The 12,708-nt window shown below is 39.6% G+C and overlaps 1 protein-coding gene across 2 annotated transcripts in view; it reads right to left on the bottom strand.

Moving 5' to 3' along the window:
* The window catches only part of LIN9 (lin-9 DREAM MuvB core complex component), a 44,490-nt gene that overhangs the window by 12,843 nt on the left and 18,939 nt on the right, over positions 1-12,708 (bottom strand). For both annotated transcript variants that reach the window (XM_020786547.3, XM_078382999.1), the window contains exons 5-9: positions 8,993-9,126; positions 5,116-5,241; positions 2,040-2,197; positions 808-941; positions 217-336 (exon numbers count right to left, since the gene is read on the bottom strand). In XM_020786547.3, coding sequence (XP_020642206.3) covers positions 217-336; positions 808-941; positions 2,040-2,197; positions 5,116-5,241; positions 8,993-9,126 — 672 coding nt within the window. The remainder of the gene's footprint in view (positions 1-216; positions 337-807; positions 942-2,039; positions 2,198-5,115; positions 5,242-8,992; positions 9,127-12,708) is intronic.

The raw sequence follows: 12,708 nt of genomic DNA on the forward strand, positions 1-12,708 counted from the left end.
GGGAACACAGTTAAAATCCCTGCTTAGCCATGGAAACTCAGCAGGGATGTGGAACTAGTAAAACCACTCCTTAAATATCTAACTTACCTTTAAAGCCCTATTAGGATTGCTGTAACATGTGTACACACATACACACTCAAACTTCCTTTTGCTGTAGAACTTTTAGAATTCCAAAAACTACTGAATGAAGGAAAATTTCCAGTTTATGTCACTTACTGTAATTGGTGACTGGAGGGATGGCGTATAATGTAATCGAGGAGGAGTCATAAAGAATCTAGAAGGTCGTTGTTTCTGTCCAAAGGCAGCAATTGGCATGGTTTCATGAGGTTCATTACTCTTAAATCACGAAAGAAAAAAAGGTTTATTTTCTTCAATGGGGAGACTGAACAAAAGTCTTAATGACATATTGAGAGAGAGAGAGAATAAAGTGTTTTAGAAATGTTGGCCAAAATATTGTTGCTTAGTTATGCCTGTGTAACTTGAAGTTGTACATTTTTTCTGAAATTGATGCCAAGGCAGAAATTATATTTAGTAGGTAGTTCTAAAGGTGTAGCTGCACAAGGAGCTACAATCTACTGAACCATCAGGCACATAATGTGGACTACCTGTGTGTAACTCCCTCCAACTTCCACAGGTATAACACCATGCTATACCAAGTGCAATAGAATTTTAGCCATTAATAAAGTTGACAATAATAACATATACACTTCACTTTTGAAATATACTGTGATCAATTAAAGTATGAAATTCATTATACTAGGAGAATTTTTTTCCCCATCACACTTAGAAATAGTACACAGTACTTACGAGGACTTCATAATCTGGGATTGTATGTGTTCCAAGCCCTGTCCTTTCAAATGTTACTCTGTAAGTAGCATTAAGAGTGTCAACAGCATCTATCTGTCCAGTGAAGAGTCCATCATGAGCACCACGTAATCGTGCTAAGATAAATAATAAACAGCATAATCTTAATTAAAGGAAAATAATTTGTATCTTTCTCAATGTATATGAGCTCCATATAAATACTTCATTCAATAAGTCTACTGTGCAATGAGAGCAATAAGTTCTGCAACAACCCCCTTCAAATTCTGTGCCAGTTGTAACGAACTGGTAGTTGTCCAGCTATTGTTGAATCTCAGTTCCCATCACACTAAATTTGACTCTGCCCAATTGGCTGGGGCTGATGAATGGTGGAATACAAAATCTGGTCACATGCTCCCATCTGTGTTTTACATTAATAAAACATGGATTTTATGACCAGTATGGTTATACAAAATAAGCAAGAATTTAATATTACACACCAACTTTTAAAATTCAAATTACTTCTGTAAATAGGAGGGAAAGGGACAAAGATGCATGGCAATGACTTCCATTAAATGTTTATTAGGCATTACTCAATTTATGTAAAATGCTACATACACATAGCTATACAAGCCCGAAGTCTACACTTTAAAAATATTTTTAGATTCTCAGAATGCTAATTTTCTATTTTAGAAAATTAGGGTAGAAATCTTTGCTAGAAACATACACAGTGAGCTACAAACTGGACTACAAAAGAATAGAGTTTTTACAACAATCCCTCAATTCTACTGCTGTGCAAGATAGAGATAACTTTATTGTTGCTGGCTGCTGCCAAGGCTATTGGATTCCAGCAATACAGAAAACTTCCCATATCAGTACAGCAATATTATCACACTATGTCAATTGTTGGAAATCAACAAGTTATGGCAGCTCAGGAAAAAAATGATTGACGATGCAATAATGGAGATCACAGAATGAAATAAAGGAAATTATGAAAGCTAGCACTTGATTTCAAGATACTGTATCTCCTACTAGAGAAGGCCTGGATACAAGCTGTGTCACTCTACACCCCAAATATTTAAATCATGGAAGGAAGGTAATCCTGTTTTATTGACGATGTGATATGAACAGTGAAGTATGTACATGTTTTACTACCTTAGTTATCTTCACTTTAAATGACATCTATAGAACTTAATACCAATCAAAACATCCGTTTCATTTAAGGATTAAAGAGGTACCTGTAACTTTTGTTCCTATGACTAGTGGCAATGGAATTTCTTCTGGAAGATCTTTAAATTGAGATATATCTGCCACCTTTCGCTGTTGCAAAAGTCTAATTTTTTGCCGTTTCTGCTTTAATGCTGACCTTTCCTCTTCAAAGAATGCAGAAGAACATCTGCAAAATAGTAAGCAGAACTATTCTAGTTTCTTTCATCTACACTCATTTATACATACAACCTGTAATTGTTCTCCCCACAGTAAAACAGCTTGCTTATATAAAACGTTTACACTGGGGAGAAAAATCACAGCAAGAAAGCCAGTGATGTGTGGGTTTATAAAGTTCTCTTGCAAGATGTCTTCACAGAATGTGAATCTACATATTGTAAATACAAATTGTGGCTTAGTTTTGACACAAAGGATGGTCGCCAGTGGTGTGCTTAGTCATAATATGCTTATTCTTTCTCCAGCAACAAGTGTATCTACCTAACATCAGGATGGGTGGAAGAATGGGAGTATGATGCCTAATGCGTAAATTACAATTTGACTATTAAATAATCAATTATTCAATTTATATACTGTCCAGCAAGCAAACTCCTACTCTTTGAATTAACAGCACAAACCTGTGCAAATATACTTGGATTCTGTGATAAGTGTGCACATGTTTCCAGCTCATCTGGAATTCAGAAGAAAATTCTAACTATTAAAATTGTACAGTTCTCCATGTCTATAAAACAAATTGCAAGAGAAAAAAATGACAATATTCACAAGAATGAGTTTTTCCCTGGTTGTTGTTGTTTTGGCCTTGTTTTGTAGCTTATGAAATTCTTTCCAGATGCTAACTACAGTACCCAGTGGCCACTTGCTCCTTAAGTCAGCACAAACTACAGTATTTTTTGTTATGCTCCATGTGGGGGTACAATTACGTAGTTCATAACATTCAGATATTGCAGAATATACCTCACAAGACAATGTGACAGTACTATGGAGAACAAAGTATCAGTCCAATTCTTCACTATCTGCACTGGTGATTACTGCACATAAAGGCTGAAACTCAACTGCTCGTCACAACAAGATCTATTGGGTACACAATACACAGCAGAAGTGGATGACGTCATCAGCTTCCACCGGTAAATTTCAATTTAAAATAATTACTTCCCATCTCCCTGGCCTAGGTTCTGATGATCCTTGCAACTCCCTTTTGTCCTGGAAAAACTTTGGGAGCCTCAAGATTGGGGTGTGTGTGTCTTTGATTATTAAAATATCACCACTGGATGGCTGCCTGCAGTTCCACTCCTAACAGTGATGATTTGACAGTGACTTTCAGTGATTAAAGGAGAAAGATCTTCATAAGTCAAGCAACACAATATAATTGGGACACCATTGCCCAGTTATTATCTGTCTTGCCTCAAATAGTGGAGCTTCTCAAGAACAGGAATTCTGAATGTGATCTCAATATAAAGGTGGTTATTGTAGAATCAGATGCCATTCAGATATCACAATAACAACCATGGAGGGCTTTAAAAGTACCATAGTCATAACCATGGAGAGCTTGAAAAGTAAGCATCATCTCTTTAAATCAGTCTTAGACTAATATGCTCATGGAACTTCTTGAACATATGTGAGATCTGTTCCCAGATATCCTAGGCAATTCCAGTTCCCAGGAAATTACTTTTTCATAGTTTGCAAATTCAGTCCCAAACAAAACAGTAGTCCAGCAGTAGTTTGATATGCAGGTTACAGAATACAAGTAACTTAAGAGTAGCTATGGATCTCTGCCCACAAAAGTCACCACAATAGGCGTATTAAGCCTGTCACAAGTGGCACACAAACCTGAAATGATAAAAGATAATGTAGGCCAGTGAAACCAACTGGAAGCCTAGACATGAAGCTGGATCTGAGTACCACCTGACACTTTTAGAGTACTGCAGTGCTGTTTAGAGCAAGTTAATCACTTCCTTACAAAGGAGACAATCCACCCACCTTCTTTATAAGTCATCATTCAGTTCATTACTCATCCCAATAATTGATTTAACATACCATTCTGTCACACAAATCAAGTGAAAATGAAAAACAGACTTGGCTGTCATTGCCATAGTGACAATATCCACTCCCAATACCATGGATGAGCTCAGTCAGTAGTTTCAGACTGATATAAAGAAATGGGTACAAGATAGAACCGATATTACAAATGCCATTACAGCCTACTATTATCTTCTAGATCAGTCCCGTCGGTAGGAATGGAACCAAAGAAATAATCCAGTGTTTTAGTTTGCACAACAAAATCCTATCTAAAAGTATCCTGTCATCAATGGTACTGAAATCTGCAATGACAGGCAGAAATATTAACAGTCTTCCACACCTCAGATCCTTTTGGCAGCACAGTATGGAGACCAAAACAATTTCAATGTAAAGATTAGCCCACAAAGTAGACTGAAATGGATCCAGATAATTAGTTTCATGCAAGAGAAGCTCAAGCAACACCTGAAGTTGTACCACGGCCACATATTTGCAAGATATTTGCAACTGGCTAATAATTATTGCACCTCCAGAGCCCAATGAAAATGTCTTCTGCAGCAGTTTCCTAACCATCATCAATGCAACTGGAACTGTTCAATTTTTACTGTTCCAGTAAAATACAGTCTCTCTTTTACCTGAACCTAGCCAATTAACTTACTCAAGCTAGGTGTTAGAAGCAAGGACAGGCAAAGATGGTTGGATTGTCCTTGCTTTCTAAACCTGTTTGGATTAGAAAATTTATCTCTGTAATTCTCAGATGTCAGTCTGAGCAGGCAAAACTTTATGCACTATAAAAATTAACAGAATTTACCCATATTGCCTTATATTATTTTAATTTAGATGCAGAATCTGTATGCAATTATTTGGTGTCAGAGATGAGAAGAAAAGATGTTCCATTTTCTCATGCTCAATTATAATAACACAACATATTCTACAGTCTAAAAGTGAATTAGTAGCTTAAAGAAACTGGACCAGCCAGGAAATCTTCAAACAAAAAAACCCAGACATGTTAACCCACATACCCACCCCAAATACATTTTAAACTGCTTAATTTTGTTGCATAAACTAAAGTTTTACCTTCGTGGCTTTCCCATCAATCGCCTGATTTTTCCCCATTCCACTCTTGTTAACTTTCTGGTTTTCAGGTTTGGAAATGATTCTTTCAGACAAACACAGAAGTCATTATCACCTTCAAATAGTGGCCTGTTAAAAACAGTTGATATACTATTAGTATACAGTACATTCAAATCATTTCAGAAAAAGCATCATTATATGTTAAGAAAATTGGTATGTTTAGATGCCACGGTAAACCAGAGTTTCTGCTGACTCCTGCTTTCAATTGTCTGCAGCAGAAATAGTTTAATGGGAATGGTTCATAGTTTTTATGACTATAGGCAGCAGACAGAATTTGGCTTGTTTCTCTTCCTAAAAAAGGTTATCAGAAAGGAGGTAGCATGCTGGCTTGTTTCCAAAAGCTGGACTTTTACTGAACACCAACTTGCCATGATATAAGAACCCAGTCATTGTTACCGTCACATGCGTAAGACTTTTATACATGTACAGTTTCACTTTACAAAGTAAGAGAATTTTGGTTGTTGTGTGTTTTTCGGGCTCTTTGGCCGTGTTCTGAAGGTTGTTCTTCCAGTCTCTGTGGCTGGCATCTTCAGAGGACTGGAGTAGGAACTCTGTCCATGCTCTGTTGCTGTTTGTTGGATAGCTGAGTATTTATAAAGAATTTTGTTTCCTAAACTTGTGGAATATGTGAAATAAGACTAATTGGCAGATAGGGAATTAAGATTAATGGATCTGAAATTACAATAATTCTCTTCAGGCATTAATTCAAATAACCTAGTTTAAATACAGGATAAGGGGGATGTGCTACCTCTACTTGTTCTCAATTACTACACTCCTCATGTGGAGACTGCCAACTGCCAAAAGGAGCCTTCTTGGTCATATCAGTAAAACAAGCATTTGCCTGACTGCATCAAAAGCCTCCATAGTTAAAGGAGGCTTTGTTCTGTCCCACTACAGAGACAGGGAACAAAGACAATGGGAAGGACAAGGTGAGTACATACCCCTCCTTTCATGTTCACACAAATAAATAATGTGATGCCTGAGTGGAGCTTATTTCTTTATTATAACTAGAAATAAAAACCAGTTTAAATATATGATTCAATAACTTCTTGAGATTGAATTAAGAAGCAAAAATTTTTACAAAACCTATGTCCTTCTGTTTAGTGGAAAGTATGACGAAGTTAATTTTACTACTTGATAAAAACTACAATAAGGCACCAACTAACAACAAGTTAAATGTGCTTGGAACTGATCAAAGACAAGTAGAGCTGGCTTCCTTAAGAGCTCTCCAGGTCTTCTGGACCAAACCTTTGCAAACCAAATGGCCATGATGTCTTCATTCATCTATCCCTTCTCATGAACTTGCATAATAATGTAATGTGGTATGGTCTCTTTAGGATAAGTTTTCCTCTTAAAAATAAGCATACTGTGGGCCCTCGGCTTACGAACGGCCCTAGTTGCGAATGTTTCAGGTTACGAACCCGATCTCATAGGAAACTATAGACCCTACATGCGAACGCGGAATGGAGTTACGAACAAAAAACAAAACAAAACAATTCTGCCCCTAGTGGTAGGAATGGATTAAGCAGCTTTGCATTAGTTCCTATGGGAACTAATGAATCGACTTGCGAACCACCCCTCGACTTAAGAACCAAAACCAGCCGGAATGGATTAAATGGTTTTCAATGCATCCCTATGGGAAATGCTGATTCGAGTTATGAACTTTTCAGGTTACGAACAGACTTCTGGAACGGATTAAATTCGTAAGTCGAGGGTCCACTGTAGGAGGCAGTTTAGTACCATCTGCACAACATGAAAGTACAGCAGTATAGTGTGTCTTTTCATGGCTGCATGTTTTGATTGCCACTATTTTGATTCCTTTCACATCAACTGTTCTGTTGGAAAGCACATCAAAATTGAGAGACACCTCACCCATGTTTGCAATCTGACTTGGTTCAAAATCATATTTTTTCCGAAGCTGTATGACATAGGAGTGAAACTGCTGGATTTTATCCTCATAAACAGGTGGCATTTTCTGTGCTAACTTTGTTCGTGCTCTCATGGCCAACCCTTCTCTTCTCATGAAACTGAAGCACCATTTCGCCTTTCCTGTAAAATCAACCATCTTCATTTCACTTGCAAACATTCTTGCCTGTTGTTGAATAAGCTTGGTTGATACACATATCCCACTCTGGCGCTGTTCCAGAATCCAAGTCTTGAGCCTCTGCTCCAAGTTTGGCCATTTTGTTGATTTTCCTCTTAAGGCTTTTTTCTTTCTTTCTTTTTTTTTTTTCATCTTAAGGAGTTGTTCTTCACTGTCTGATCATACACTAAGTGGGAGGAGGTCCAAACTGTCTGTCTACAGCTTTATTTCCATGCTTTTTTGCATAACATTATATTCAGTAAGATAGTCACTTTTTAAATTTTCTGACATATTTACGGGCTCAGTGGTTGCACTGCCTACACCAGTGGTGAATGAACACGGGTGCCCAAACTGAAAAACAAAAACCCAAACCAATAGGTGGCGGTGGCAGAAACAGCAGCAGAAGCAGAAATGGAGAGGATGGATCCCAGCACGGAGGTGCCTGCACACCCCATTCCGGATCTGCTTGCAGGCGAGGAGGAACAGCACCTGTTGCTTCAGATCTATGAAGCAGCAACAGAAGCAGAAACGAAAGGGGTGGATCCCGCCACGGAGGTGCCTCCAAACCCCACTGATGAGCATATGGTAGGCAGTTTTGCTACCACACAGTTTTCTCCTCAGCTTACTTCCATGTAAAAGATGACCCTCAATTTTTCCTCTAATGATTTTAGGAAAAAGGATAATCTTTTACACAGTAATGATCAATAGGCATATTTTAGCAAGGAGAACAGAAATAGCAACTCTTATCTCTCCTTCAACCATCTGATATTACATTTTGCTGCCAAATATCGTATTTTTTTGCTCCATAAGATGCACTTCCCCCCCCCCCAAAAGTGTGTGTGGGGGGAAGTCTGTGCGTCTTATGGAGAGAAGCTGGCGATTTCGCTCCCACTGCCCCCGTGGGGGGGAGCCTCGCAAGGGTCAGAATGAGCCTTCCAGGACCCTTGCGAGGCTCCCCTCACCCCCCATGAGGCCAGCGGAGGCCAAATTGCCAGCTTCTAGGACCTTTTCTGAGCCTTTCAAGCCTCAGAAAAGGTCCTAGAAGCTGGTGATTTCGCCCCTGCTGGCCCCGTGGGAGTGTGTGGGAAGCCTTGCAAGGGTCCTGGAACAGACCCTAGGACCCTTTGGAGGCTCACCCTGCCCCCCCCCGCCAGGCCAGAGGGGGCGAAATCGCCACCTTCTGGGACTCTTTTGAGGCTTGGGAAGCTTCAAAAGAGTCCCTGAAGGAGGCGATTTCGCCCCCTCTGGCCCCCGGGGGGGGCAGGGTGAGCCTCCAAAGGATCCTAGGGTGTGTTCCATAAGACGGACCTCTCCATAAGGCTCACCAAATTTTTAAGAGAAGAAAACAGATTATTATTTTCCTGTTTTCTTCTCCTAAAAAATTGGTGTATCTTATGGAGAGGTGCATCTTATGGAGCAAAAAAATATGGTAAATGAGATTGCACCCATGTTAACAGTTACAATATTAAGTATTAAGAAAGCTATTGGCCTGAATCCAATTGCTAGTCTCAGATATCATAGAGTTATTGAATCAATGGGATTTACAAAAGTGTGAACTTACTATTCAGCAATTGCTTCATTGAATCTGCCTTAACTGGGACTAGCAATTGGATTTAGGCTTTTAGTTCTCATTCCAGAGTATAATCATGCAATTATTATGTGAAATTACATAGCATTGAAGCTGCTATGTGAAGTCTATATGTTGCTTTAAAGAAACTGACAAAAATTAACACATACTTATCTATATTAGAGTAGAACCATTCGTATATACACCATTTGTGAGCTTTAGGGAGTTTTAATAAGTTACGAAGTCGCAATCCAATCTTTTGCGATGCCTTTTTATCTGGTGTTGGCATTGTCACAGTAAACTTCTGAGCAATAAAAAAAACCAAAAATAGATGATTATTTAAACATTTAAAGTGAAATTTTGACATTTCAAATAGATCACATTTAACTGCATACAAATTGTAACTATTTCAAATTTCATCTGGAATTGTGTCAGGATTAAGATACTGTTCTTTTTTCCCCCCAACTGACCAAGAAATCTACACATTTTGCAAGATGGAGAGAGTCCTGAGTAATGACTTTTATTATGCTTATGGTTAATAAAAATAATAGGGGACCAACTACTGTTTGTCAATTATTTTTCATCCCAGCTGTTCTGGCACTTGTCTCAGGCACATTCTGAGTGTTGCCACCACCTCCTCACTAGATCCTTGCCCAGCCTGGCTGTTGAAAGCGGCTAGGCCGATAACAACTGAGTGGGCAGAGGCTATTATCAATGAGTCTCTCCTTGAGGGCAGGGTCCCCCTTGCCCTTAAGGAGACACTCATTAGGCCTATCTGAAAAAAAAACCCCACCAATTTGGCGACTGATGATATTAATTAACTCTCAGGGTTGGGGATCGGTGGTCAGGCTTCAGCCTGGCTCCGATCCTTCCTGGAGGACCGTCCTCAGAGAGTTGTCCACTCTGTGGACTCTCAATTGTGGAGTCCCGCGGGGTCAATCATCTCCCCTATGCTATTTAATATCTAGATGAGGCCGCTGGGGGAGGTCATCAGGAATTTTGGAGCTTCATGTCACCAAGATGCGGAGGACACACAGCTCTATCTCTCCTTCCATCCTTCTGCAGTGGAGGCTGTCCCATCCCTTGAGCACTGCCTGGATGTGGTGCTGGGATGGATGAAGGACAACAGACTGAAGCTGAACCCGCACAAGACGGAAATCTTGCGGGTGGGGGCCCCTAATGTCAGTGGTCTGGGTGCCTCCCTGTCTTTTGGGGGGCCCACTCTTTCCATGAAGGATGAGGTTCGTAGCTTGGGAGTGCTTTTGGACCCATTGCTATCAATGGCATCTCAGATAGAATCTGTGGTCCGAACCACTTATTTCCACCTAAAGTGAATTGCTCAGCTACGTCCCTACCTTGACACTGGGCCCCTCACCACACTGGTCCATGCGCTGGTAGTCTCAAGATTAGACCACTGTAATGCCCTTTATGTGGGGCTGCCCTTGGGACAGCTACGGAGACTGCAACAGGTCCAGAATGAGGCAGCCAGACTTCTGAGTGGGCTTAGAAAATACCAACATATCTCTCCCACCCTGGCCAACTTACACTGGCTACCTGTTCGCTTCCGTACCAGTTTCAAGGTGATGGTACTAACCTATAAGGCCTTAAATGGTTTGGGACCTTGATATTTGGCTGAGCACCTCCTTCCAGTTAGGTCTGCCCATCCTATAAGATCATCACAGGCCCAGAAAACAACCACTAGAAATCAGTGGTAGCACCACAATTATGGACCTCTCTTCCATCCGAAGTCTGCCTGGCCCTTCACTGGGTACATTCAAAAAGCTACTAAAAACCTGGCTGTTTAGAACAGGTCTTCCCTGAATAAGCTACACTCTGATACAATAGTGTTCAATAATATAACTTCTATCATACTGCCATATTCCATGTTTTTATTTTCTTCTATGCTTTTAATTGTATTTATTATATTATAATTTTATCCTCACTTCACTATGATTTTTTATTTTCACCCCTATGTATTAATGTCACTATTTGCTATTTTGTTACTCTGTTGTCTTTTGTTATTTGTTGTAAACCGCTCAGAGTGGCCTTGGCTGCCAGATGGGCGGTATACCAACCAACCAACCAACCAACCAACCAACCAACCAAATAAATAAATAAATAAATGTATGCAGACTCCTCCCACATTTTATCTTAATATTGACAATAGTACTTAATAGGACACTAAAACAGCCTTTCTCTACTTCTCTTCTCCCCTAAACAACCTACTTTTCCTTTATGAACAGATCTGCTGATTGTTTTTCGCATCACATCAACACAGTGATTTGTACACAATGCAGCAAAGTAGTATGCATTCCAAAATAACTAAAGGAAGCCTTTAATCAGTAGCAATTTGCTGCTGCTGTTGACATCATTCAGCATAGCATAGTAAATTTCTGATGGTATCAATCATTGTGGATTTCATCCACCAGCTTTTTCATCCCAGCTATAGATTTCTTCTAACTGTGAAGAGATTGTGACCTGTTTCAGATGCTATGAGTAAATAGATAAATGAGCTGTAAGCTCACATACTCCTTTTTTAAACTGCACTTTCAGTAACAAACTAAACATAATTCTCATGATGTCCAAATTTAAGCAATTTATTTTAACTATTTATTTATTTACATTTTTATCCTGCCCAACTAGTACTGAAGCTACTACTCTGAGTGGAAAAGACAGCAAAATAAAACAATAATAAAAAACAATAAAAAACACTGGAAAGGACAAATTCCAAATTCCAAGACATAAACATGAACCTATGGGAACAATGATAAAAACAACCCATAGGTTGCAAAGAATTAATGAAAGGTGGGCCAAGAGGAAAATGTTATATTACTTTGGGGCAAGCTAGATAAAGGCTTGGGAGAACAGTCAGGTCTTAAGTTGCCTCCTGAAACACATGAAAGATGGGGCTAGTGGCACTTCTAGTGGAAGGGAATTCCAGAGTGAGGTGGCCACCACAAAGTAGGCCCAATTATCGTTGGATGACTTCCGGGCCTCCCCCGGGGTGGCCACTTGGAACATACCCATATAAGAGGTCCAGGTGGGATGGGTAGATGATTTGAGGGAGAGGGTATCAGACAGGTAACAAGGTCCTAACCATTAAGGGCCTTAAAAGCTGACATAAGCACCTTGACTTTGGCCCAGAAGCATACAGGCAGCCAGTACAGATGGGCAAGGACAGGAATTGTATGGTCATAGTGAGATGTTCCAGAGACCAACCTGGCAGCAGCATTCTGCACCAGCTGCAGCTCCCAAACCACCTTTGGGGCAGCCCCACATAAAGAGCATTGCAATAGTTTATTTTCGAGATTATAAGTGCATAGACCAACATTGTCAGGGATTTCTTGTCAAGATAGGAGTGAAGGTGTGTAATCTGACTAAACTGGAGAAAGGTTATTGTTACTGTAACTACTGTTAATGAGAAAAAGCCATGATTAAAATATTTCAGATTCTGGCCCACTCTCACAAATTTTAAGCAAACCTCTGTTCCCTAAGTCTGGACTTTAAGGGAAGTATAATTATAACAAAATTGGAAGCGGAAGTTTCTGATCTCCTTCATTAGAATGTGAAAGAGAGAAAAAGAAAAGGACTATATGAACCCCAAGTTCACCACTGCTCACTTGCATAGCAGCTTGCTATTAAAACTGAATCTGGTATCTTTCTCTATTTCAAAGGCAATTGGGGTGTTTTCGATTACATCAGTAGAATGCAATAAAATCTGAGCAAGCTTGAATACTTTACTAATATTGACATGTCCAGTATCCTATTGGTGTTTGCATTTATCTGAAGTTTACTTGATCATGGTTAACTGATGATATGGCAGAGCATATCTAGGTTGCACAATTAGATGCATGATCAAGTACATGATTGAGACATGCCACAGCAT

This window comes from Pogona vitticeps, chromosome 1 (genome assembly GCF_051106095.1).
Source record: "Pogona vitticeps strain Pit_001003342236 chromosome 1, PviZW2.1, whole genome shotgun sequence".
Classification (NCBI taxonomy): domain Eukaryota; kingdom Metazoa; phylum Chordata; class Lepidosauria; order Squamata; family Agamidae; genus Pogona; species Pogona vitticeps.